Source organism: Falco biarmicus, chromosome 13 (genome assembly GCF_023638135.1).
Source record: "Falco biarmicus isolate bFalBia1 chromosome 13, bFalBia1.pri, whole genome shotgun sequence".
NCBI classification, from domain to species: Eukaryota; Metazoa; Chordata; class Aves; order Falconiformes; family Falconidae; genus Falco; species Falco biarmicus.
The window spans coordinates 28,282,975-28,307,606 of NC_079300.1; the positions used below are offsets into that span (position 1 = coordinate 28,282,975).

Here is a 24,632-nt window from a genome sequence, read left to right on the forward strand (position 1 = left end):
CCCTTCTTCCTCTAACAACGGGGCTATTTATAAAAGGATGAGAAAAGGATGAGAGACATTCCAATGTTATCTAGAGGAAGGGAGTGCTAAGTCTTCTTGCTGGAGAAGATCAGATGGTCACAAGGACATTTATCACCTACAAACCTGCAAGACCACCACATTCCAGGCAAAGGACTGACAAGCTAATTAACATAGGAAGCGAGAGTAAGCGGGTTTAGGTAACGAATATGTATAGGCGTTAATTGAATATTCATTTGTTTTATTGTATAAATGTGAGATGGTTCGTCACTTCGGTCATGCACGCTTGTGGAGGAGCTATCCCCCGTGCACCTGCGCGCAATAAACATACCTACTTTATAACTTTCGAGTTATAGAGTCTAATTCCGTATGCCACTGCCCTGGAAATGAGGTGCCGCAGCTCTGTCCAGCCGTGTGAAAATCCCTGTTTAACCCCAACAGGTTTTTCTCCGGAAAGCAACACATCCCCTTGCATTTACCTTTTTCCCAGGGTAATGCCAATCCACCCAACCCCCCTGAAAAGAAGCCCAGCTTGCAAATCTTAATTTTAAGTCTGTCCAAACAGCTGTTTTTAACTTGGGAGCAGAAAGGCAGGGGTGGATCAGTGGCCCGTAATCGAATGTTTGCCCTCTGCCCACGCTATCTTCTGTAAACACAGCAGCTAATGAGCATGCTGTAATCAGCAGCCCCGTTTCTGCGGCTAGAAATAGCAGCAGGATTAATCGGGAGAAGAAAGCCCACTGTACGCAGGCTTTACGTGGGCTTTGTGCTGTGTTCAGACGTGGGGGTCGTGTCTCCTTCCGCCCCCCCCCCCTCCCCCCCCCGTAACTGGGCACTGCGGCTTCTCAGAGGAGCAACGTGGGGTGGGGGAGTGTTTTGCTGTTCCCTTCCCTCGCGTGAGGCTCTCACAGCTCAGCCCAGGGCCGTCAGGTTCACGCCCCAGTGCCATCCACACTGGTTTAGGTTGGCTGGTTGGCTCCCTGCTGCGTTCCAGCGCGTTTCGCCTGCCTGTGGTTTTTCCTCCATGACTTTGACTTTCCTGGGCTGAGGGGATGCAGGGAGGAGCGTAGGGTTACAGCCCAGAAAGTCCTCCCCGCTTCCCCCACGGCTTCAGGCAGCCCCCAGCTGTTCCCAGCTGCCTCCCACCGCCCACGTTCACCGATCAGCTCCCATCCTCATCCTGTCCCACCTCTTCAGTTTATCTGTCTCTGCCAACAAGTGAGTATTTGCCTTTTTCTCTGGCTCGGCTCTCCCGGCTCCCCTCTCCGGGCAGTGGCTGTGTCCGTGGAAGGGAGGGACGGGGCAGGGGGACGGGCAGAGACTTGACCCGCTCCAGCTGCCTTTGCAGATGAGCTCAGGCAAGAAACATTTCCGAGGCTTTGCCGTGTTATGTAGCAGCAGTGCTGCAGATGGAGTCCAACCCTGCCTCACTTCTCTCTCCTGCCTGCCTGCACCATCAGGACTTCTAGCAAAGTAGGGCTGATAGCAGCAAGCACAGCCAGCCTCGCCAAAGGTCTCACGCGGGGAGGGGGGTTCTCCTGTGCCCACCCCATGTGAGTGGGTCCCAGAACCTTATGTATGGGCAAGAGGAGAGAAGCTGAGAAAGCGAGGGAGGTGATGGCTGCTTTTGGGAAGGGTCCGGAGGAGGTGGGGAAGCTGCTCGAGCAGTTGGTGAGCAGAGTTCCTGACACCTCTCAGCTTCATGATAAGGCATCTCCCACAGCTTGCAGGCTCCCAGGTTGGCAAGGAGCAGAGGGACGCTGGCACCTGAGGCAGCCTTAGACTTTGCAGGGAGCAAAGAAGCCCTTGAAGAGTTCAGGAAAGTGAGGAGGGCCCCAGAGTGACAGTGGGAAAGGGTGAAAGAGAAGGAAAGGAGGAGAAATTTCCCTGCCAAAGGCTCAGGGTTGCAGAGAAGAGGACTGTGCAACAGCCTGGCCCAGCAGCCATGCCCTGGGACAGCAAAGACACTGTCTTCCAGACTGGAAAATGAAAGCCCATCACACTTCCCGGGACCCAGCTCTACTAATACTTTGGTGGAAATGGGTTTTGCACAGTGGAGTGGAAATGCTGCAGGTGACCACCTTCAGCAATAAGCTCTGCTGAGTGATGCTAGCTGCTACCTCTGTAATGGACCCGCACCCATCGAGGCCGATGTCTTCATTGCCCAGCGGTCCATATCTCAGCCCTAGTGCAGGAATACCAACATTTCCCTTGTGGGTGATGAAGACAGCTTTTGCCAGCAGCTCCATCACACCAGCTGACATTGCATTACATTACGGCATGGAAGCCAAAATACTTTTACTGCTTTACACCAACTGAGGACCTGTCCTGGGCAAATACAAGTAGGAAGTAAAGAGAAGAAATAAACCCTCAGAGCTGGACTCCCAGAGTTTTGCCGTGCCAGCATCCCACTGAAGCCATGCTTGCACTGTCTGAGACCTTATACATAGCATTTTGTGAGAAACAGAGAGGACAACCCAGCAGGCTGCAGCACCCACAGGCACTCCTGAAGCAGGCGATGGCGCAATCGCAGCCGTGCTGCTAAGCAGCAGGTCGGCACCGACGGCCGGATGAAGCACAGCTGGCTTTGGTGCATGAAGACTTTGTTAATATTAACGAGGTTATGCAACACAGCCTACCCCTGGGGTATGTAGTAGATTGTTAAGGGATTTTTAATTCGTGGTCCTGCAAACCCTTCCTCTTTAGGAATGATTAATGTATGCAACAAAACCTCACAGGCAGGGACCATGCACCATTACCCAACAGGTCTATATAATATGCAGCTATGAGTCAGGGCTGTAGCTACACCTGTATATACACAGGCATGTATAGAGATATATATATCCATATCCATATATATGTACACCACATTTTGCCTGATGCAGTGAATTGGATTATTTGACACTGCAGCGCTGCTAACAGTATAAATATCACAGCAGTAACAACAATAATGATCTTTGTTGGCCCTACAAGCCTGCAAGGGAAGGGGCTTGCTGACCCAATTATCTTTAGGTAGGCACCAAAAATGAAAAGAATGAGCAAACCCCAGAGGGAAACAAGGGTTAACTACAGCACGCTGATCCACAGCTGTTCCCGAGGCTTTGGTGCCTTGTCTGCAGCAGCGTGCGACGGCTTCCCAGGTTAGCTACAGCCCTGAATCAAGGCTTTACTGTCTCCTGCCATACTGAGGAAGGGAAGTAAGCAAGAGAAGGGTGAGAAAGAAGAGAGGGTCAGGTAAAATTGGTGTAGAGCTAAAAAGTGCTTAAAAGAGCCACCCAGCTTGATCCAAAGTGGTTCAGAGCAGTCATTGACCCCTAGTATTTACTTGCAACAGGGAAAGACCCCGGTGGGAGATGTGACTACAGGCAAAAAGCTATTTAGGTGCCTAATGAGCTGACTGAGCAGACTAGAGCAAGACAGAGATGTGAAGGGGCTTACTCAGGGCAGGAGGAGACCCTCTGTCTCTGAGCACAAGAGAGGATTTTGCAGAGTTTGCAATAGGTTTGAATGCTGCTGAGCTGGACCAAGTGCAAACCAGCCTTGCGAGGGCACGGGAAGCACTGTGCAGACGAAGCAATCCTGGCAGTGAAAGTAGTGGGAACCCAGGGTAGGGGTAGAAAACCAGTCCCGTGAGATGGAAAATGTTCGTGGGCTTGCAGACGTCACCGGCTGCAGTATCAGCGTTAACGGACTCCACCCTGTGCAACCCCACGTAACACCTGGGAAACCCTGTGGTTGCTCCAGCAACAGAAAAAACAAGAGAACAGGATCGTTTCATCCCAGCACACATGCAGGCACCATGAAAAGCGTCCCTGCTAGGCACTTGGTTGGAAAACCCTGCGTGCAGGGCTGGCTCAGCCTGGCAGCCCCTTGCCCTTGCTCTGCCCTGCCCGTACCACTGTCACCCCGTGTGCCAGGTAGGGCTGAGCCTTGGAGAAACACAAGTGGGAGCCTTGGAGGCTCCAGGGCACCCACTTGTGAACAACATTTTGAAGACTGAAATTAGGGCCACAAACCTGATTTGGGCACTGTTTCTGCTGCAGACAGGCAGTGATAATCACTGCCCCCTCTTCCTCTGAGTTAGCAGAGGAAAGCGTAGGAAAGCTTGGCTTTCTTGCACCATGCAGGCAGTTATTCAGCGGTTCCCTGGGTTGCCTGACCGTGTTTGTCCTCGTCTTGGGAGCACAGAAGTAGGTGCAGGCTGTGCAGGAGGCACAGGTGTGTGCCAGGCACCGGGCTGGCTCGGACTCACGTTACACAGCACACCCAGCAACACACCAACACACCAAAAACACACCAACATCTCTCCGCCTGCTCTGCTCCGTATCCCGGGGCCCTCAGCCTGTGGGGGGGCCCGATCTGCATCCAGAAAAATGGTAAGTGGCCTTTCAGCAAAGAGCATTTTCAAAAAATTAAGTATCTTAAAGGTGGCAGGTGGGTGTAGCAGAGAGGCAGCAGCAAATCCCTAGCTAGGGACTAAGAACAGTATAATTTATTTCACAGATCTAAAACTATGCATTTTAACTATTTTTGTTTAATTTAGGACACAGCTAGGAAAACAAGCAAACTACTTTGGAAGTGCTCTAGGTTTAGATCAGAGCAGGCAACCGTGGAAGGCAGCGGACTGCTGTGGTATTAAAGCCTGTCCAGTGTTCCCTGCGTCTTGTTCCCCAAACAGGCCAGTTCTGTTCCCCTAAACCACGCACACTCAGCGGGGATTTACAGGTCCATTCAGAATGGGCCATTGCAAAGGGTTCCAATGCAACACTTTTAGACGTCTCCCTTACTGAAAACAGATGGTGAACGAACTGGCAGATTTTTTTGTAAATTTTTTTTTTCCCCCAGAATTTGCTATCTACTGCAGCAGTTCTGGATGGGGAGGGAAAAGGGAAGGTTTTTTGCTGCCACATAAGCTCAGCTCTGTCCCACTGCTCAGTGCCCACAGTGTGTGGGGGCTTGCAGGGGCGGCAGTGGAGCTGGAGGGTGGCTGTGGGGTCAGCCCTAACACATCCCTTTTGCCTTTCAGCACTTTTCTGCAGACTTTTACCACTCACTGCACCAGCCCATGCCTGGGGCTACAGGGATACTGGGGGCATCCCCAGGACTCACCATCCCGGTGGACATTCCCCCCTTCCACTTCCAGCCCCGCCGGGTCAGTGTTGACTGGCGTCGCTTCAGTGCCATCGACGTGGAGCAGGTGGCCCGGGAGGTGGACGTGGCCACACTCCAGGAGCACATCTCTGGCGTCACCTTCTGCAACCTGGATGGGGAGCGGTGCCCCCACTGCGGGCAGCCGGCGGACCCCGTCCTGCTGAAGGTCCTCAGGATGGCCCAGCTGAGCATCGAGTACCTGCTGCACTGCCAGGAGTGCCTCGGGACCAGCCTGGCCATGCACACCCGGTGCCTGCGAGATGCCCACGCCGAGCTGGCTTGCATCCAACAGCAGGCAGCAGAGCAGGCAGCGCAGCTCCGGGGTGCAAAGGAGGAGAGCAGGAGGTGGAAGAAGCTCATTGCCATGCAGCAGCTCTTCCTGCAAGCTGGCCCCAACACCCATTGCAAGGTGCGTGACGGGAAGGTGTAAGGGGTGTAAAGAGCATCCCCATGCAGGACGCTCTTTGTTGCATGCTGCCTTTGAAGCCCGCTATGCTTACATCTTGGCCCTAGAAAAGGTGCTGGCCAGCCCTGCTGCTTTCCCTTGCACTGGTTCATCACCTTCATGGAGATTCCAAGTCCTTGCCAGCCCAGAGGGAAGCTCCCTTTTTTGGGACATGCCAACTACAGGTAGAGCTGCACAGAGTGTGGGAGAGGGGGTCTGTAAAAGGCCTTCTGGGGAGATCTCAGGAGATCCCTGTGTTCTGGGGCATATCTTATGCCAGGGAGACTTTAAGCATCCTCCAGACCAGTGAAAGATTTCTGGATGCTCCTGGATTTGGTGGTGATTTTGCTTTTTCCCCCGACCGAGCTTTTCCCACCCTTTCAGCAGGAAGCCTGCTGGATGTGCCTTTTTCATCTGCTTTTTCCCCATCACCAAATTAACCTACTAACTTACTCCTGGAAAGTAAAAGCCAACCAAACCAGATGATTTAGATTCATTCAGCCCAGTCATCCCTGCAAGCGTAGGACCCCATTATAACCAAGACCTCACTGGTGCTTTGCTTCCCTTATTGCACTGCTCTGTTGGGGAAGGCAGCATTTTTTTCCCCAACCAGTATCCTTGCACCACCTTGGCTTCTGCCTTCTTCTTTGGTTTCAGACCGAAGAAACTCCCAATGCCCTCCGTCTACGCGCTGCCAACACAACAGCCATCTCTCTTGAGGTCTCTCCTTTTGCTTTAAAGCAGCAAAGCTTTGCCTGCCTTGCAGGGGGCACGGGGGGGTGCCCCTTTCTGCAGATCCCAGTCCCTACGCTGACTTTTCCCTCCTCTCCAGTGCCACCTCTGCGGTAAAGCCTTCATGAACAACTCCTTCCTGCAAGCCCACGTGCAGCGCCGGCACGCAGAGGCCACCGAGGCGGGTGAGCACTGGGACAACTTCTCCCTCCACTTCCCCAGGCAGGTTTTCCTCCATTCGATGTAGATGTCGGAAACCAGAGTGACCATAGGAGGTTAAAGACAACTTCCTGTAACTTCTTTTCTTCTTCTGCATTTCTGTGAATACTGACTGAAGGCTTTCTGCTTGCTGCCTTTCCCTCCAGCACAGGTAGGACACGCAGTCGAATACAAGACTGCATGTGCCTTTACAGCTCACCTCTGTGCCTCAGTTTCCCTAGGGATCTTCTCCACCCAAAGATTCCACAGGACTGTGGGGATGGAGCTATGCTGGGGACTCTGGGAGAGTGTTTTACTGGAGTGGGAGAGGGGTTCACCTTCCCCATGCCCCTTTTTTGTCAAGGAATTTATGTTTCTTTGCAAAGCACTTTGGAAGCTGCAGGTGTGACGTGCTGTGTGAAAGCCACAGAGCCTCGTTACAGCTTCACTTGCACCTGCCACTTGAACTTGGCACATAAAAAAGCTGCTTTTGCTGTTGCTGGCAGGCTGGAACCCCAGCCCAGGGCTGATGCAATGCAACAGGTTGAGCTTTGCTCCAAAGGCACCTTCCCCAGTGCAGCCTGAAACACCCAAGCAGTGCTCTTTGGCTGCTGGAGAGAACAAGCCCGATGCAAAGTTATGCTGCCTCATGAGCCACGAATCTCTCCAAGTCTGCAAAAATAATAAATAAATATCAGAAGCCACGTGGCCACATTTGTCATGTTTTTTCCTGCAGCTCAGCTACCTGCTTCTTCACTTTGAGCCCCTACAGGGGTTTTGGTCAATGCTTTATTAGGCTTTTCCACCCAGCCCAAAGCAAAATCCCAGTAGGAGCTGGCAGATCGCACCCTTGCTCACAGACCACCTCTTGTTTCCCTGAGCTTTGCAGAGAGGCAAAAGATGAAGCAGATGGAGCAAATGGAGGACAAGGTAGAGGAGCTGAAGGCGAAACTGCGGGAGACGCAGCAACAGCTGGAAGCAGAGAGGGAAGCGGAGAAGCTGCGCAGGGAGCAGGTACAGGGTGAGGGCACAACTACCCATTTGTAAAAAAAATGAGGGAGGAGGAGTGATGAAATGCAGAAAGTTTTTGAAGCACAAGTGGAAAAGGCATTGAAAAATATTTCATGGTGGGGCTTGCATCTCTTTGGAAGATTTGCCCCCAGAAATTCCCATGGTAAATGTCACATGGAAATAAGGATTCTATAAGCATGCCTGCCTGAGAGGCTGTGCTGCCTCAGCCTCCCCACAGTGTGCAGGCAGGCTCTGAGCAGCGACGGGTGTAATGAGAGCATTGGTGCTTATGCCACCAGTGCCAGGGCAGAAGGCCCAGCCTTTGGTACTTCTGCTCTGCAGCCAAGACAGCTCCTGCCTCCATTTTTCCACTCCCTTTAGGAAACAGAGAGAGCTCGCCAGCAACAAGAGGAGGGCAGGAGAGATTTGGAAAGATGGAAAGAGGAGGAGAGGATGAAGATGCATGAAGAGATAGATGGCCTGAGGCAGATCTTCCTCGAAGCGTTCAAGGATGTGGCGAGCAGAAGCAGTGCCATGGAGGCGGTGAGCAAGCACCCCACATGCTCCTCAAAGCAGGGAAGGGGATGTCCAAGCTTGCTGCTTCACCTGGTCCAGGTGGCATCACAGGTTCACAGCTCAAAGAGGCCATGCCTTTGCTCCTGGGGGCACACAAGTATTTTGGGGTTGGAAGCAGTGGCTGGTGAAGGTTGGGCTCCCCAGGAGGAAAGCAGGACCTCCTGTGGGCCACACAGCTCCTTCCTTTCCCCACTCCAGAAACTGCAGGAGCTTCAGGCCAGAGAGGCAGCAAAGTCCAGCTTGGGGACCCTGCAGGATGATGACACTGAGGAGGCACGGTGGCAGGCACCAAGCCGGGCAGAGCAGCAGGGCAAGCAAGAGAGGATGACAGCGCAGGTGAGCAGTGTGGTACCCATGTCCTTACCCCTACTGCGCATCCCAGGAGGTGCATTTGGATGGAGATGCACTCACATCCATGCACCTCTGCCTGCATCTGCTTTGTGGATGTCTGGTCTCAGCTCAGGTTCTGCTCAGGGCTCTTGCTGGTGTAGAGCGCTGACAGCCTGAGTCCAGAAATGGGACCTGGAGGGTGGTGGAGGGCATGTCATGGTCCTGCTTACTTCAGGGAAACTCAATTCACCAGAGCACTGCAGAAGCTCACCATATGGAAAAGCACTTAAATAAACAAAAGAAGTTTATTTACCTGTGCATCAGCCTCCTTCTCAACATCTAGAAACATCTGAAGAAGGCTATACCATGCATGGTACCTCTGAGCATAGAGTTGGGAACAGCACTGGAATTACAGTGCCAACCATACTTCTGGACCCAAAGAGAAGGTTAATTTCTCTGAACACAGATGAGATCAGGTGCCCATACCCACAAGAAGCCCACAGCCTGAGGAAGGAAACGCGTATGTGTTTAATTTGGCAGAGGGCAGAGCAGAGGCAGGAGCTGAAGAACCTAAGGAGGGACAACCAGGCACAGGAGGTCCAGGTAGGTGCTAGATGTCCTTGGCAGCTAACAGGCACCTCACCCAGAAAAGGGCTTGTTTCCTTTACGGTCTCTTCAGAAGAATCAGGGATGCCCTCTCTGCAGATCAGCCCAGCAAGTGGTAGGTGGAAAGAGCGGGCCTACACACTTCAAATCAACCTTGGCCTGACTTCAAAGCCTCAGGCAACAGAGTATAGTTATCACATTATCAAGGGGAAAGAATAAAAAGAATGCAGCAACCAAAGCTGTGTCCTATCACAGCTGACAAGCAGACATGAGCTTCCCACCGGCAGCCTTTGAAGCTGGCCATATATCTTCTGCAAGGCCAGATCTGCCTTTTGGAGGCCATCTCAATAACAAATAAAAATCCAGAGAGCTGTCCTTGCTGGTGAAGGGAAGAGGTGGTTCCAAACACATTTTCACCACGTTCAAGTCTTCTTGTTTTGTTTTTACCCCTTGCAATTGAAGAAAGAGAAGAGGACATTCTGTGCCACCCCATCTCAGGACCAGTGGGCAGTTATGGACCATGCACATCAGCAGGTACCATGCCCTCAGCACCTGTCTTGGGGAGCAGCTCAAGGTCACAGAGTCCCAGGAGAAGAAAGCAAGTGATATTAAAAAAATAAAAAGGAGGCCTTGGTTCATCAAGAGGGTTTAAGCAGATGTTTAACTCTAAGCAGCCTTAAAATATTTGCTGAATTAAGGCTAAGCTTAAAATCAAGCCCATTCTGTAATGCTTTGCTACATTTGGCTCTTTTTCGCTCTCATTAAACATGAAGCACTACATGAATATCATTGGCAGGAATCATGCCCACTGGGGTGTAGATCACCAGAGCAACACTTTGCATTACAGTTTGGAGCATCTTTCACTTGTTGTCAGATCCATAAATAGCCCGTGGGGTATAACAGGATGTGCTAGTGATCGTGTTATGGAAAGCCCCTAAGCTGACCCCTCACAGGTATGGGCTGCTTAAGGGAAAGAGCTCTTGGGGAGTGTATGTGCCCACTTTAGGCTCTTGCTATTTTCTGCTCCTTTTTTGAATTGCATTTAATAATAACACTCTGCAGGCAGAGGAAAAATAACCCAAAATTATAGATAAAGAAATGATCTTTGAATGATGCCCCATCTATTTCTTTACAGATCAAGCTGCTCTCTGCAAGCAAACCTGAAGGTAATGATCACATTTTTAAAGCGATTCAATTCGCATCTAGATAAATTTTTCATGGCTAACAGGCCTTCAGACCACAAGGCCTTCTCTTTCTCCCTCTACAAAAGTGTGGAATCCTCTCCAGGGAGCTGGTCGTATGTCCTCTCACACAAAGCTGTGGAGCGGACACCTTCCAGTCCCTCAACGGTCTGCTGCAACAGCACAGACCGCTGCTCTGGTCGCTGGCACAAAACTAACTGGTCTCTTGGGTGGGTTTTGCATTGTAGCCATACCCCAAAGGAATGAGATTTCAATCAAGCACTCACAGCAAACGGATGACCTTGCCTCCTCCGAAATGATGCCAGTGGTTATTTGCATAAAAATAAGGAGCTGAGGCATGCTGTGGTTTCTTCTTTACAGTCTGGGTTTTCTATAATCAGGTGCCAGGGAAAGAAAATGGGGACTTCTCAGCTCCCTAATGCCTGCGGTGCAGCTGCAGACCTGGCCAGGGGCTGCTGCTCAGAAAACACAAAAAGGCCATAAAGCAGCGATGTCTGTTAGTAAATACCCAAGGGGAGCACTGCTGACCCCAGCCCTGAGGGGCAGCAGGGCGCTGATTGCCCACTGACATCCTCCAGCCGGTGGCTTTGGTGCACAAGTGCCCCAGGGTTTCCCTCGGGATGTTCTCCAAGGTCTGGTGCCACACCTGGGCCAGCCTTGGATCCCCAAAGGGACAGGTGTGTCCATACTTTCCGTATAGGAAAAGCAGGTGGTGATCAGTGCTTGCTTCTGTGCTGGGGCCCTGGCCCCTCTTCGACCCTCACAGGCTCCTTTCTTCCCTGCAGTGACCCAGGAGGTGACCGAAGTGGTGGCTGATGAAGAGTCATCAGGTGAGTACCAGAGCTGGGACCATCCCTGTCCCCAGAGCACCAGGGTGAAGCTGTCATTTGCCTTGGAGTGTTGTGTGGTGAGGACGAGGGGGTGCTGGCCGGAGCTGCCGGTGATGAGGTGGTGGGCTGGGGGCAGAGGGGGTGACCTTGCCGGTCTCCTCCTGGCTGTGCAGAGTACGACAGCCCCATGACCAGCCCTGATGCCAGCACTTCACCTGGGAAAGCTGTCCCAGGCAGCTGCTGGGCTGTGGGTGGGATTTCGAAAAAGTTGTGGGCAGGAATTAATCAAATTAGAGGAGGAAGGTGCCCTTTCGTAGAGGGATATTGTCTGCTGAGGGCAATCAGTTGCTTGCTCTGGGTTCGGTGGGACCCATGTCCTCAAGGAGGAGAAGGCCCCAGCAGCCCCCTCCCCAGGGCACACCAACATCACTGCACTGGTGCCAGCACCCACCTTTACTCCAGACAGGAAGGAGGCCACGCTGGGTGGGAAGCAGAGGCTGCTGGAGGCCCTGCAGAGAAACCCAAACCTCCTGAAGCAGTTTCGCCCTATCCTGGAGGAAGTGCTGGAGGAAAAGCTGGAGAGCATGGGTGTCAAGCGGGTAAGTGTCTTTACAGTGCATTTGCAATGCCAGCCCTGGGCTGGTGCAGGGACACAAAGACTGCTCTGGACCGATTTCTTTTTGTTTGTTTGTTTTTGTGGAGGGAGCAATCAAAACATTAACAGGCAATAAAAAAAATCACCATCTGGAGCAATCACACTCTGAGAGACAAATGGGAAGGTGGAGGCAAAATCACACAGTAGCACAGGGAATAAATTGCCATGCTCCCATCTCTGAGGTTGGTCATTAGTATATCTCCAGCAAATCTCTTTCTCACAAGCAGCCTTTCATATGCTAAATTATCCAGGGCTCACTCTCTTCTCGGGAAGGAGGGCACAGCCACCCCTGTCACGGGGATTTCAAGGGGACTTTCACTGTCCAAGTCCTTTTCATGCCAAGCATATTAAATAGTACCGCCTGCAAGCCTTCCCGAGCTCCCGGCAATGCAATACCACCACCTAGCACCTTGCAGAGCTGATGCAAAGGCAGGCAGTGGGCACAGCTGCCGGAGCCCGCCTTGCGCCATCCACCCGTGTTTCTGAGCAAGGCAGCATTTCTGGTTTGGGTCCCGAAAGCACAAAGAGAAAACAGTGACTGAACGACTTCTCATGTGGTTGCTTCCCGGAGGTGCAAATGTGGGCTGTTTGCATGGGATACACTGTGCTGGGGAAACGATGGGTGTCGGGGCTTGGTGTCCGGGCAGGGCTTGGAGCTTGCAGGATGCACTTGAGTACCAGTAGTACTGCCAAGGGCTTGTTTCACCACCCGGTGCTGTGGGAGGACAATGTCAGGCTCCTCAGCTGCCCTCTGCTTTAGGTTGCAAAAGGAATCTCCACTCGGACCTACAAAAAGCTCCAGGCTCTGGTCAGGCTTCAGCAGCAACAGAAGGCTGAGAAATTTCCCAGTCTCCTACCCCTGAGGGACGAGTTGGTTCAAGCAGTGATGGGGAAAGTCAGGAGATGCAAGAAGCCCAGCAGTGCTTTGCCTCGACAGCTCTCCATCATCCCAGGTGAATGACCTCCTGTCCTTTCTGCATACTGTCCGTAGGGACCTGTTGCCACCCACTGATGGCCACAGGATGCTGTCCCCTTACCCAGTGGGGCAACAAGGCAGAGGAAGGGGCACTTAGAGTGATGCAGGTCTCTGCAATTGCTCTCTGCATACTGACCTCATGTGGGTTGGCCTGACATGTTCAAGAATAAACATCAGCTGTTCCCCAAAGCCCCAGCAGAGTGAAATACAGATTTGCAAGAACTGCCAAATCTGTTTTTCCACCTTTTTCTATACAACCCCATGTCAGGTGGGGTGCGTGGCTCCCCCAAGGGCAACCCACAGGACTACCAGGAGGTGGGTGGTGATTCTCCTTGTTCTCCATTTTGCTTTCCAGCTCGCAACCTGAAGAGCCCCAGGTCACTTCATGGGTCACAGCCCATGGCGATACCAGCTGCAGCAGAGCCTGGAGCCTTGGTGATCCCCCAGCCTACTCCTCAGATCAGGACCTGCTCTACCCACAGCCCCCCAAGGACTCCCTGGGGCACCCTGCGGACCTCCAAAGCCAGCAGCCCCCATTGACGACTTGTCCCACAGTGGAGGTGAGTCCCATCACCTCCTTTCATCTGCAGGCAGGTGGGCAATGCCCAAGAGCCTCAGCCACAAGCTGGCCCCAAGCATGCTGAGTGCTGCCCAAACACCAGCACCTTTGGAAACTGCCGAGTGGTGGGTAATGTGGCACCCCAGAGGGGTTTGTTTGGAAAAGGGGGTTTCTGGGGTCCCCCTGCCCATATGGGTGACCCAAACAACTCAGCAAAGTCAGACCTGAGGGCTGCTACCCACCATGTGGTTGCTGGAGACAAACACAGGGCAGTTCCCACTGGTGTTCGGCTCCTTCTTTCCCTCCCAGAACCTCTGCAAGGGGATGAAGGAGTTCTCCTGGGGTTTTGGAACAGAAGTAGTAAAGATGTAAAATGAAAGCTTGTGGAAACTGTGCAGACCATGCAGAGAAGAGACAACGTAGAGAGGGTGTGAGGCGGCAGCAGAGAAGAAAAAAAGCTCATCTGTGACGGAGAGCAGGTTGAGGAAAGGAGTTACTTGTTTGCTCCAGGAGCAAGAGAAAGCCAGGTCCAGTTATGGGTGTGAAACACAGCCAAGGTATGGATATGAGTATCTGTTGGACATGCTAGCAGCAAGGTGTTTGCTCTTGGTGGGTGTGATAGACCTGTCCATGTCCATGGGGAGCATGGGACTTCACCATGGGCTGCCCTGCTCAGGGCTGGATCGCAGCCCAGAGTGTTGCAAGGCTTCCCTGCATCTACTTCAGGAGTGGGGAAAGGGACACCAAAGCAGCCCCACGCCTGACCCAGCTCTGTGCACCAGCTCAGAAGTGGTGCTGGGAGGGAAGCAGCCTCCCCTGTTCCCCGTGAGGCTCAGCCCTAAGCAAGAGCCAGCGCTCTCCACAGGGGTGCTGGGGGATGAGACTGGCTCCCACGGGTCAGACCCGCTTCAGGTGCTGCCTGTTCTTGAGGGGGTGGGGATGGTCCTGGTTAGCACCGTCAGCATCGCTTTGTCACCTTCTTCCTGGGGCTGAAGTGGGACGTGTCTTATCCCACTGCCCCCCATACCCAGCCAGGCAATGGGGCACTGGTGGCTTTATCCCTTGGCAACTTGTGTGCCTGATCCTGCCAGGGTATTTTCCTAGGGTGCAATAAATCCTGCAGCCCTCTTTTTGTGCAGAGGGAAAGAAGACAGTCTAGAGGATGCAGCGGACCCCACAGGACCCAAAGGGCTGTCAAACACAAGGAGAAAAGCTTGTTTTTACTTTTGGCTATGTGCTGTAAAGCCCAATGTGTCCAGGCATGATGTAGGAATTGCCCCATGGCCCCTCTGAGAGGTGGGGGAAAGCAGGAGGCATTTCTTACCTATGCATTAGTTGCAGACAGCAGCAGGTACTACATGTGGCTGTGGTGTGTCCCAGGCCAAAAATGAGGTGTTGGTGCTGTGTCATACACCGCTAGCCTGGGCTGCGTGTGTAGATGGAGATTTCCTCCAGCATCCGTGCATACACCGGAGTGTTATCCACCCAGTGCTTGCTCAGGGAGGGAAACCCCGGTGGTACATCCTATGCACAAAACGTTTGCTTGCTGAAACAGCTCTGTTGGGATGGGTCCAGAGAGTGCTAGTGAATTTAAGCTATTAAGAAACCAGCTTGCCCTAGAGTGCCTGGAGTTCTCCTCCCTTCCCAGCCAGCTGAGCCATCACCGTGCCTTGGAGCTCCCTGCTAAACCTGCTCTGCCCTGCTCAGGGACAGCCACATCCATGATGGTGAGGCTCCTGAAGAGACACCTGGGTGTAGCGGCACAGAGACATCCCCACCCCCCCCAAGCCCCAGCAGGCTGAAACAGTTCCCAGCTGTGAGCTCAGCATCACCCAAACCCAGCACCCCACCAAGAAACTCCACGTATCTTGTGCAGATGGCCACAGGGGTGTTTTCTGACATAATTTCTATTTCAGAAAAAAAGGCATCTCATACCCACTTCTCAGCTCCCACCCATCAGTAGTGCACACAGGGCACTGTGCACAGGGAGTTCAAACCTCCAGCAGCGGAGACTTGGCCCTTGGCCCCTTCACCCACTTGCAGCCATCTGTCCTTCCCGTGATGTTTGTCCGTTCCCTCTCTTTGGGGTGGGGTGGGGGTGGGTGGTGGGGGTGGAAATCAGTATTCATGCAATTGGGTTCGAAACAATAAGAGCCAGAGAATCAAATTGAGAAAAGGTCTCTGGAACAAATCCAGAGATAATTGGAGTGATGCAATGGCAAAATTATTAAATTACTAAAATGGGACTTAAACATAACCTCAATTTATGAGGGAGAGCTGATGTAATTAAAGTGGTGGCAGTGTTAGAATCAAATTGCTTTTTCAGAGAAAAAAAAAATTAAAAAGATTTTACCCAAGGAAGGCCTAGCACAAATACTGGGATTTTTTTTTTTCTTTATTGCCGTGATAATGAAATTCTAGGCCTTCAACTGGTAAAGTATTTTTTTAAAAAAAAAGCAACAAACACATACACAAAAGAAAAAAACCCAACAAAACAAAACAACAAAACCCAAACCAAAAAAACAGCAGTGAAAAAAGCATGAGGTTTATGGGCTGACTGCAAGCCACAGAAATAGAGACAGGGTCTCCTGTGTGATGCCCTGATGCAGCCCTGTTTGACCCTCCTTGCCCTGATTTTTGCGTCATCCTGCTGGAGAAGAAATCCCTGTGGATTTGTAGCAGGGGGGGCACAGGGTCCAAATGTGGGGTGTGGGTCTAGCCCCGCTGCTCCCCCTCAGCCTCTCTGTGCTCCTCTCCAGTTGGCAGGTGACAGCAGTGACCTGCAGACCAGCTCCCTGGCGGACCTGGCGGAGCCACCACTGATGCTCAGGAACCACCTCTGTTCCCAGGGCCCCGGGGAGCCAGGATGCAAGGGGACACGCGGTGGTGACAGGGAAGTGACAGCCCTCTGCCAGCAGCCACTGGATGGTGCCACAAGACCAGAAACGGGCAGCAGCCTCTCTGATCCTCGCCAGGCTGCTCCTGGGCTCCAGCCACCCCTCTTTTGGGGAAGACCCCAATATTGGAGCTCTCCCAGACAGCACAGGGGGGGTGGGTCCTCCCTGGCCAGCCACTGTGGATCGCACCAAGGAGGATAAATGCTGTGTGGTCGCCAAAGCAGTGATTTCTGCTCTGCCATCATCACGCACACAAGCAGTAACACAGCGTGGGACGGTGCCAGGAGCTTTTGGAGACCCAGCAGTGCTCCCTGGGCTTCGCATCCGACAGGCTGGGAGCAGCCCCCTGCACCGGGCACAGCCTGGCACTCCGTGTGGGGCTTTCGTGCTTTAAACAGTCCAAAACACAGTCAGGAAGCGAAGAAAGCAGCTTTCCTCCTCTTTGCCAGCACTCCCAAGGGCGATGGAAAAGGTCTCATTTTCTGCTCTAGGAGGAACATGGCCTGCGGGCGCTTTGGACAGCATAAGAAGCCAGAGCTGCTGTCTCCTTCCTCCCTTCCTTCTCGGACTGGTGGGAACTCCAACGCAAAGGATGATTTTTTTTGCACTGTAAACGTGGCCATATAAACCAGACTCCACTGATAATGCTCATAAATTAAGTCCATCTTCCTAATTCTCTCTGTATTTTGTACATTTGTGGCAGTGCATTTATGATCTCAATCCCTCAAAAGTATAAAATTTTGGAAGATGCATCAGGAAAAACAGGCATTGCTCCATTTCTCTTCTCTTTTCCACCGCACTCCACCTCCGGTTCAGACTTCTGCCATTCCCTATTTCTAACACTTGCACGTGGGTTTAATGCTAGGGAGCAGAAAGACCAGCTAGGGTTGAGCAGAACGGGGTGATTTAATTTAATTTCACCGAACAGAAAAAATGCCTTCCAGGTAACTGCTCACAAACACGCAGGACCCCCATCCCCCCGATTCCACAAATCCCCATGGCCCTGGTACGTGCACATTCAGCTGTGTGCTCTTACCCACCCGTACGGCTGTAGCTGCCTACCTTGAAAAGGATTTCTTCTATTTTGATCATTCGAGTTTAAGAAATATACCTGGCTTGTGTTATTCATTGCTTACAGTGCTATTGCCAGATGTGTTACATCGTGCTTAATTTAACAGCTTTTGTTCTTTTTGGTGAGTGTCGACCTTAACAAACACCGGTTTTGATAAATAAGGGAGGGGTGTTTTCCCCCCTTTCAGAACACTGGTATTGGTAACCAAGAGAAAGAGATGAGCTTCTTGACTGTAAAAAATTACCAGCGGAGGTCGCATGCTCGTGGGAGAGGGGTGATAGGAAACCTGCCTGGACTCATGCACCTCTGCCCTCGCCGCCTGCGTGCAGCAGCCCTGGGCTGGGCGCTGGTGCTGACACGGCCCAAGATCAATGGGGAAATATGTTTCTGCCCAAAAGAGCAAACAGGTAGGAAAAGGGCAGAAAGCAGAGCTGTTTCGCCGTGACTACGTGGCAAGCTCAGTGCCAAAGCAGGCGCCCTGCCCAGCGCTAAAGTCTACATCACACCCATTCTGCCGACTGCTGACCAAACCCTGCCAGACCCAGCTCTGGCTGCTCCTGCACGTATTCACCTGCCGACAAGTGCAAGAATCACTCTTACATTCATTTTGTCGTGTTTTCATGCCTGAGGTGCTTTTGAGCCATTGTGGTGAGCTTCACAAACTCAACACCAAGTCCAGGTGGTACCAGGAGGGTGGGGTGAAAACTTCCCCTAAGTTTGGGAAACTCCAAAAACAGCTGAGAGCCTTGTGCTAAGAGAAACATGGCACTCATACCGTGACAAACAAAGAATGGAGATACAAGCAAAGCATTTTTATTTCAGACTGGACATTTTGAGCCAGCATTTGCCATGGGAAGTTGTTCTCTGTGTGCTGTGAGCTGCAGCGAGCCACATGGCAGAGGATGCATGGTGGGCATGGAAGAGCCATGAAGATTCACCTTGGGTTATCACAGGTGATGAGCTGGAGGGGAGGGGAGGAGCGGAAAGAAGCAACTCCAATGATACCAGCTCCATCAGGGTGTTGCCCAGAAAAGAAATTTTGCTCAGTTTTTTTTCCCTTGTTGTTTTATAGATTTCTTCCCTAGATAAAGCAACTGCTTGTATACCCCTTGTTAGAGTACTGTCCTTTTCTTGATGACACCAAATTGGGCCACATTGCAGGGAACGTGGCATGAGCCCAGTGCCCATTGGCACTGCCACATGCTCATGCCATGCTGCATGATGCTAAAGAAGTGAAGAGCAGCAGGGATGCTCCCCAATCAGGTGGATCACTGCAGCCAGGGAAATGCAAAACAAAGCAAACCAAACTAAACCCAGCAGAAAACACACAGTGGAAAAGAAAACCAGGAGTGCAAGTGGGGACTCTCACTCACAGCTGAGTTTAGATAGGCAGGCAGATGTCCTGACATTTTCTTTGCACAAAGATTTCTTTGTGACTGTATTAAGGAAAAAAATATGGCTTCTCCTGCAGGAGAACAACAATGGAACAAGAGCTGCCTCCAAAATTCACTTCCCTCACTCTGTAAAGAAACAATGCTGCAACGCCACGGGACAGCGTGACTTTGTTAGCAGTGAAAGCAATGGGGAGGCTGCCACAGGTAGAGCTGGCACCCTGCCCTCCTGCTGCCAGCGCTTCTTGGAGCCTGACACCACATCTCCTCCCTCTCAAGCCTTCACACCTGCTGCCCAAGTCAAATCCTGCCCACTGGCATGCTGTGGCTGTGCACCGCCAGCCTGCTGCTTGCTACTGGGTGGTGAGCAGGCTGGGTGCATGGGCTGGAGCACGCATGCCCATCCGTGCTGCTTAACACCCAGAGGTTTTTCCTGAAAAGCTAAAAAAATACCCCTGAAGTTTTGTTAAATGATGGAAGATGCAACCCAGTAGCCATATTTTTTCCCAGGCAAGGTTTTTACCTGTCCTCCAGTGCAGGCAGCCCAGTCCTCACCCCTCTGCCCTGACCTACGTCCCCTGCCCGGGCACGTAACCTCATCCCTCCCATACCCAAACTGCTCTGTTTAAATTCTTAGAGGTTTTTATTTTCCTCCTCCTAATTTTTCAGCCTTGTCTGTAGTTCAGCACAGCAGGGAGGGTTTTCCATGGTCTTCAATTGATGACAACCCCTTTCTCCGACCAGAAGTGACTCCTTTGGCTTTGTCCTCTCCGGAGTTTCCAGGAACAGTAGAACTAGCCAGCAAGATATAGAACTAGCCGATTTAATGAAGGAAACCCCACGTAAATCAGGGTTTCCCTCTGGAAAAGGGACCTTTGCATTTCTATGACATATTGAAGTGTTTGTAAAACAAACACCATCCCAGCTGATGCCTGCACAACCAGCCTCCAGCTTGCAGTACTGTAACAGAGCCGGACACCCGTGGGGCACAGCCATGACCCCCTTCCCCTGGGGACTAAGCAGCACAACTACACTGAAATCGTTGGCCAGTCTCTTGCCTAGGTTTCAATGTCATTGGAGTCTCATGCTTTTCAAAAGAATATTTTGTTTTGTTTTGTTTTTCTCAATTACATCTGTCTTCCTGGGGCTCTAGTTATTGATAATACTTTAATAAAGCACAAATAAGCTTGGGACAATTAGTAGATATTCAAACCACAGCACTAACAACCTCTGAAGCAGCGCATCTCTCCCAAATAATACCAAGCTGAAAAAAAAATAAAGGAAAAGAAAAATCCTATCAAATTTATTCAGCTGGAATATCTCACCCAGAGAGCTATTCTCCCATAATATTTGGGGCAAGCACAGTGTCATAAATCTTAGTGCTATTAATCCATAGACTCATTCATCTCTGTTCAGCTATATAAAAGCAATAACCTTGTCACTATAGGAAGGAAGATTGGGCTTTTAATTGCATATAGATTTCAGGAGAGTTCTTATCTCATAGTCCAATTTGTAGCTTCAGATATGCGTCTTTGCTTCCCTTGGTCAAAGTCCATGCAAATCTGCCGTGCTCCCACATACTTATAAATGTTACAGAAGCTCAGAAAGAACCTATATAGAGCTCTTCTGACAGATAATACACACAGCCTTTTCAGCATTTGCTTTATTAGACAAGTCTATATTTAATTAGCTCCCCTGAAACGGGATATGCATTTTTCAGATGAAATTGATGGAAACAAAACCATTGCTGAGTGCAGGCACACATACACCCACACACATCACCCATCACGGTTTCCCTGACTCATCTCCCTTGGCCCTGTCAGTGCTACCAAAGGCATCCGTTGCCCTGCAATTTATTGTCAATAAAGGCAAAATAATCAGCAAGGTGAGGGTCTTCCCTCCCTTACCAGTAACAACGGCAGGAGGAAGCACTGGATTTATTCATGAAGCCAAGAGATCTGCAGTAACTATCTGGGTTCCAGTTATTTCCAGGCTTTACTCAGCCAATGACTTCCAGAGGCACAAACCTCCTCGTTGCTGTGCAATTGGTGAAACCAGCAAGCCCAGTTCAGCCCAGCAAATATTTAACTGCTCCTCCCAGACTGCAGCCAGGCAGCAAGGCAGGATGGTGATGGCTTTGCTCCACATGCCTCGGTGCACACTGTACCCTTCGCGCGTTTCTGCCTGTGGGGTGACCAGGCGACAGCAGCGTGTTGCTCCTTCGAGAAGCTCAGTTACCCATGCGGTGCTGATTTGCACAGTCTAAATTCACCCCCTTTAGGGTAAATAGCCTCCTGACAGTGCTGGGGGACCCAGGCGCAGCATGAGGTGCAGAGGCTGTGTTTTGGGTGGGTGGCCCCAGGGTGCTCCCCAGACAGCATATGGAGCGGGTGTCCCCACTCCCCACACAGCTGGAGCTTAGCACCACGGGCTGTGGATGTGGCACGGGGTTTTGTGTCCTTTGTGTGTGGGCATTGGGACATAAGGGCACTGGGACACAATGAGCTGCCACCAAGGTAATGCTGGGTCATACTGGGGTGGCTTTTGGATCTTGCTTTTTTCTCAAAGTCCAAGAAGTAATGAGGGTATCCTCACTTCTTTTAGTCCGCAGGGCCGCAGAGGAAAGCCTGGAAATAGAAACTTTGTTCTCAGTAAAGACCCAGAGCTTTCCCTAAGCAGGTGGTTTCAGCTGCAGGGCTTTCGGGAGACAGATCAGTTCAGCTGAAAAGGAGATATTTGGGTCCATGTCCCAAGACAGGGAAAGACCAAGTGCTTTCTGCAGCAGGAACTGCAGCTCCATGGCTGCGGATGCTGGTTCTCCCATGGTGTCCTTCCCCTGATGCTCACCGTTCGCAGTGGTGCCCACCACAAGATAAGGTTGACTATGGCCAGAAGCAGAGGGGAGCAGCTGTAATGTCAGGTGGTGTTACACCTCAAACAGGCTCATAAATAAATGATTCTCTGCTTTGGAATTTGATTTTTTTTCAGTAAAGTTCACGGCATTAAAATTTTTCATCCTGCAAGTTTTCGGCCAAGGTAAGGAAATGAAAACTGATGTTGGAAGATTAGAAATCTACTGAGGGCAGGAATTCCCGGATACAGCTCTGTCTCAGCTCTCCATAATGCTCCTGCCTGCAATCTTGTCATCTACACGCTTGCACACATCAACATGAAACTGAGAGATAGCTGGCTCGGTGAGTTTGTCAGAGTATTTGTGTTGCATAAAAATAAAATGTAACTTTCAAAGGGGCTTCCTTGTGATTTTATGTGTGTGTTCTAATTTGTTCTAATGCAGTCAGAAACTTGTATTTCAATTTTTTCTGAGTGTTTTTTCTGTATTTTTTATTGCCCTGTGTACCTTTACCTAACCACCACTTCACACATTTCCTATCTAAATTAAACATTCCCCTGCTTTTCAGCCCCTTTCCAGTGGAGGCTGGCAGGAGTGAGAGCATACCAGCAATTTTTCTGCCCTCCTAAGAGCAATGAAGTACTCAGAAGTGTTTAACTGCTCCCTTGAAAGTCGAGCAGGTGCTGGGCTGACCAAACTGGCCTCAAACGCAGGAAGAGCCACACATTCGCTGAACTGTACTCCGCAGCAAGCCCGTGGTCCCTGCAAGGACCTCTGATATCATTGTGTCAGTGAGTTGGGGTCCCCTGATGCTTATTCATCTGCTTTCCCAATATTTCCTCTCAGCATATAACTATATCTTACAAAGGAAAAAACAAAGCCTCCGCTTTTATTTCTTCCCCTCAAACACACATACTTGTCCATACTGCTCCCAAGAACCCGCAGAACCCAAAGCTGGGGTGAGTTTAGCTGAGCAGGGAAGTTGGTAGCTGCTGTTCGTGGTAAGAAGAAAACAAGTAAAAACAGTGATTTTGGTCTTATCGATGTTTTAATATTAATGTAAAAAAAAGATAACCAACAAAATAAACAAAAATATAAAGCCAGCATGCAAAAAAGGCAGAAAAGTGAAGTCTACACTGAGAGACGGGAACAAAGCCATTCTGTAGAATATCAATATTTTTTAAATAGGACAGGATTTACCTCTGCAAAACTAAATTGTTCTCCTTTAAAAATAGATCCATAAATCAAGTCCTTTGCTAGTACGAATGGGAGAGCCAGCACTGACATCCAGCAGTGACTGAACCCAGGTGGCATCAGGGGCCAACATCCAGCCTGAGATGGGACCAAGAGCTTCTGTTGGATGGAAGCTCTTCCCACCTTTTTGCATGGTGGTCATCTCCTCCAGCCATCAGCCCCTGGTGCTGCACCCTGCCAGGCGTTCCCTCTCCCTCTCACTGACCTGCCAGAGGTGCAACCTATCCTCATCCCCTGGACCTGTGCTGCAGATGTGCTCCATGCAGTGCTGGAGAGCTGGTGGTGATAGAGAGCTGGTGACTATTGTTTGTGCTCACTGGGAGCGCTGATGTTCAGTGAGACAGCCTGCTGCCCCTCTTCATACAAGCCACCAGAGATGCCAGCTAGACTGGTGGCTTGACCCACCAAAGGTCCAGCTCTCAAGAAATGTTCAGCTCTACCTCTGCTCCATCCAGATCATGAAACCACTCAAGGGAATATCAGCATTTCATCAAAACAATTTTGCTAGTGAACTCCTGCAGACAACTTGCAATCATTACAAGTGGGGCTAAAACCTATTGCAGATACCTACCAAAATGGCTGCTTTGGAGGTTTGGACCCCTTTTTCCTCCCTAACTTATCCCTCAGTACCCTTTGCTCTGCTCATAGGCGCTTTCAAGAGCTTCTTCAGGATGTGCTCTGGAGCCAGGAGGGAGGACCTGCGAACAGGACACAGCTCTCCCCTCCCACGTTAGCTCTTGTGTCTCTTCCTCTGACCCCTTTGAATAAAATTCCTTTCTGATGGATTAGCTAGAAGAGGCAATGTCCCACTCAGGAGTTAATCTTCACATCATTCAGGGAAGAATTAACACAAGAAAGTCCTGATGTCAGTAAGGAGTTACACATCTAATGCTCCCTGGGATTTCTGCTCCAAATGTAACTCTAATTAATTCTAAATGAGAAACTCTTCTGGCTTCATTAAAGATGACATCTGCAGGAACACCGGTCACACACAGAGGTTTTCAGCTATTAACAGCAAATATCTGGCATAGGAATAACAATGGATTATACATATTCCCCGGAGAGATCAGAAGAAATAAATACACTTTGGTATCATAGGTTATAGCAAAAGTCTAAGTAACATAAATCAGATTAAATATCACAGCAGATTGGCATTGTAGTACAACCAGCAAAGCAAAGGTGTGTCTGAGTAGAAACAGTCACCAGGGAGAAAAATGCCATGACTATGGGGTCTTTATGCATTGGCCACAGCCAAAGGGACACAACTGAATTTACTTAAAATACACAGCAAAATAATATAGGAGACTACTAGATTATAATTTTTTGCTTTTCAACCTGCTAAAAAAAAAAAAGGGTGAAGATACACTATCATTTCAGCAAAACACTGTTTTTTCTGATGAACAGAGGGCACTGAGGTCAAAGGATACTGTTCATCTCTGCAAACTCTGAGAAAGTAGGCGATGGCATTGCGTAGTTGCATGAAAACCTGCTCAAAAGGAAGAAGGCAATGGGGCAGAAGCGCTTTTACATCTCAACTATTATTAAATGGGAATTTTAACCTATTAGAAGAATTAGAAAAGGGCACAAGGCATAATCCTGGTCCTGGATATCAGAGTTTATATGTAAATATGAGCAAACTGTTCTACTCTGAGACATAAAAAGACATTACTTTTGTTACAGACCTCCTTATGTTAGGCATACTAACAGGCAGTCAAATAAAACTGGTGTTCACAACAAGCTAGGACACAACCTCAGACTAGGGAAAACATGATAGAAAACAAAATCCTATTCACAGACTGCTTCGTTTGCGTATACTTTTTGCTTCTGAAGTTAAAAATATTTTACAAAAGATAGCGCAACTCAAGCCCAGAAAGTCTG

The 24,632-nt window shown here is 50.5% G+C and overlaps 1 protein-coding gene across 1 annotated transcript; it reads left to right on the top strand.

The window, feature by feature from the left end:
* The first annotated feature begins 1,007 nt into the window (after positions 1-1,007).
* Positions 1,008-18,193, top strand: DZIP1L (DAZ interacting zinc finger protein 1 like). Its single transcript, XM_056359123.1, has 12 exons — positions 1,008-1,236; positions 5,045-5,578; positions 6,447-6,531; positions 7,434-7,558; positions 7,937-8,098; positions 8,330-8,467; positions 10,203-10,233; positions 11,055-11,099; positions 11,562-11,698; positions 12,515-12,707; positions 13,086-13,290; positions 16,049-18,193. The coding sequence occupies exons 2-11, from the start codon at positions 5,084-5,086 to the stop codon at positions 13,268-13,270; spliced, it is 1,596 nt and encodes a 531-aa protein (XP_056215098.1). The 5' UTR covers positions 1,008-1,236; positions 5,045-5,083; the 3' UTR covers positions 13,271-13,290; positions 16,049-18,193.
* Positions 18,194-24,632: the final 6,439 nt, after the last annotated feature.

Coding starts and splice junctions, on each gene's coding strand:
- DZIP1L (XM_056359123.1), top strand. CDS start 5,084: ATGCCTGGGGCTACAGGGATACTGGGGGCATCCCCAGGACTCACCATC. Junction 10,234..11,054: donor CTCTGCAAGCAAACCTGAAG/GTAATGATCACA, acceptor TCTTCCCTGCAG/TGACCCAGGAGGTGACCGAA. Junction 11,699..12,514: donor AGAGCATGGGTGTCAAGCGG/GTAAGTGTCTTT, acceptor CCTCTGCTTTAG/GTTGCAAAAGGAATCTCCAC.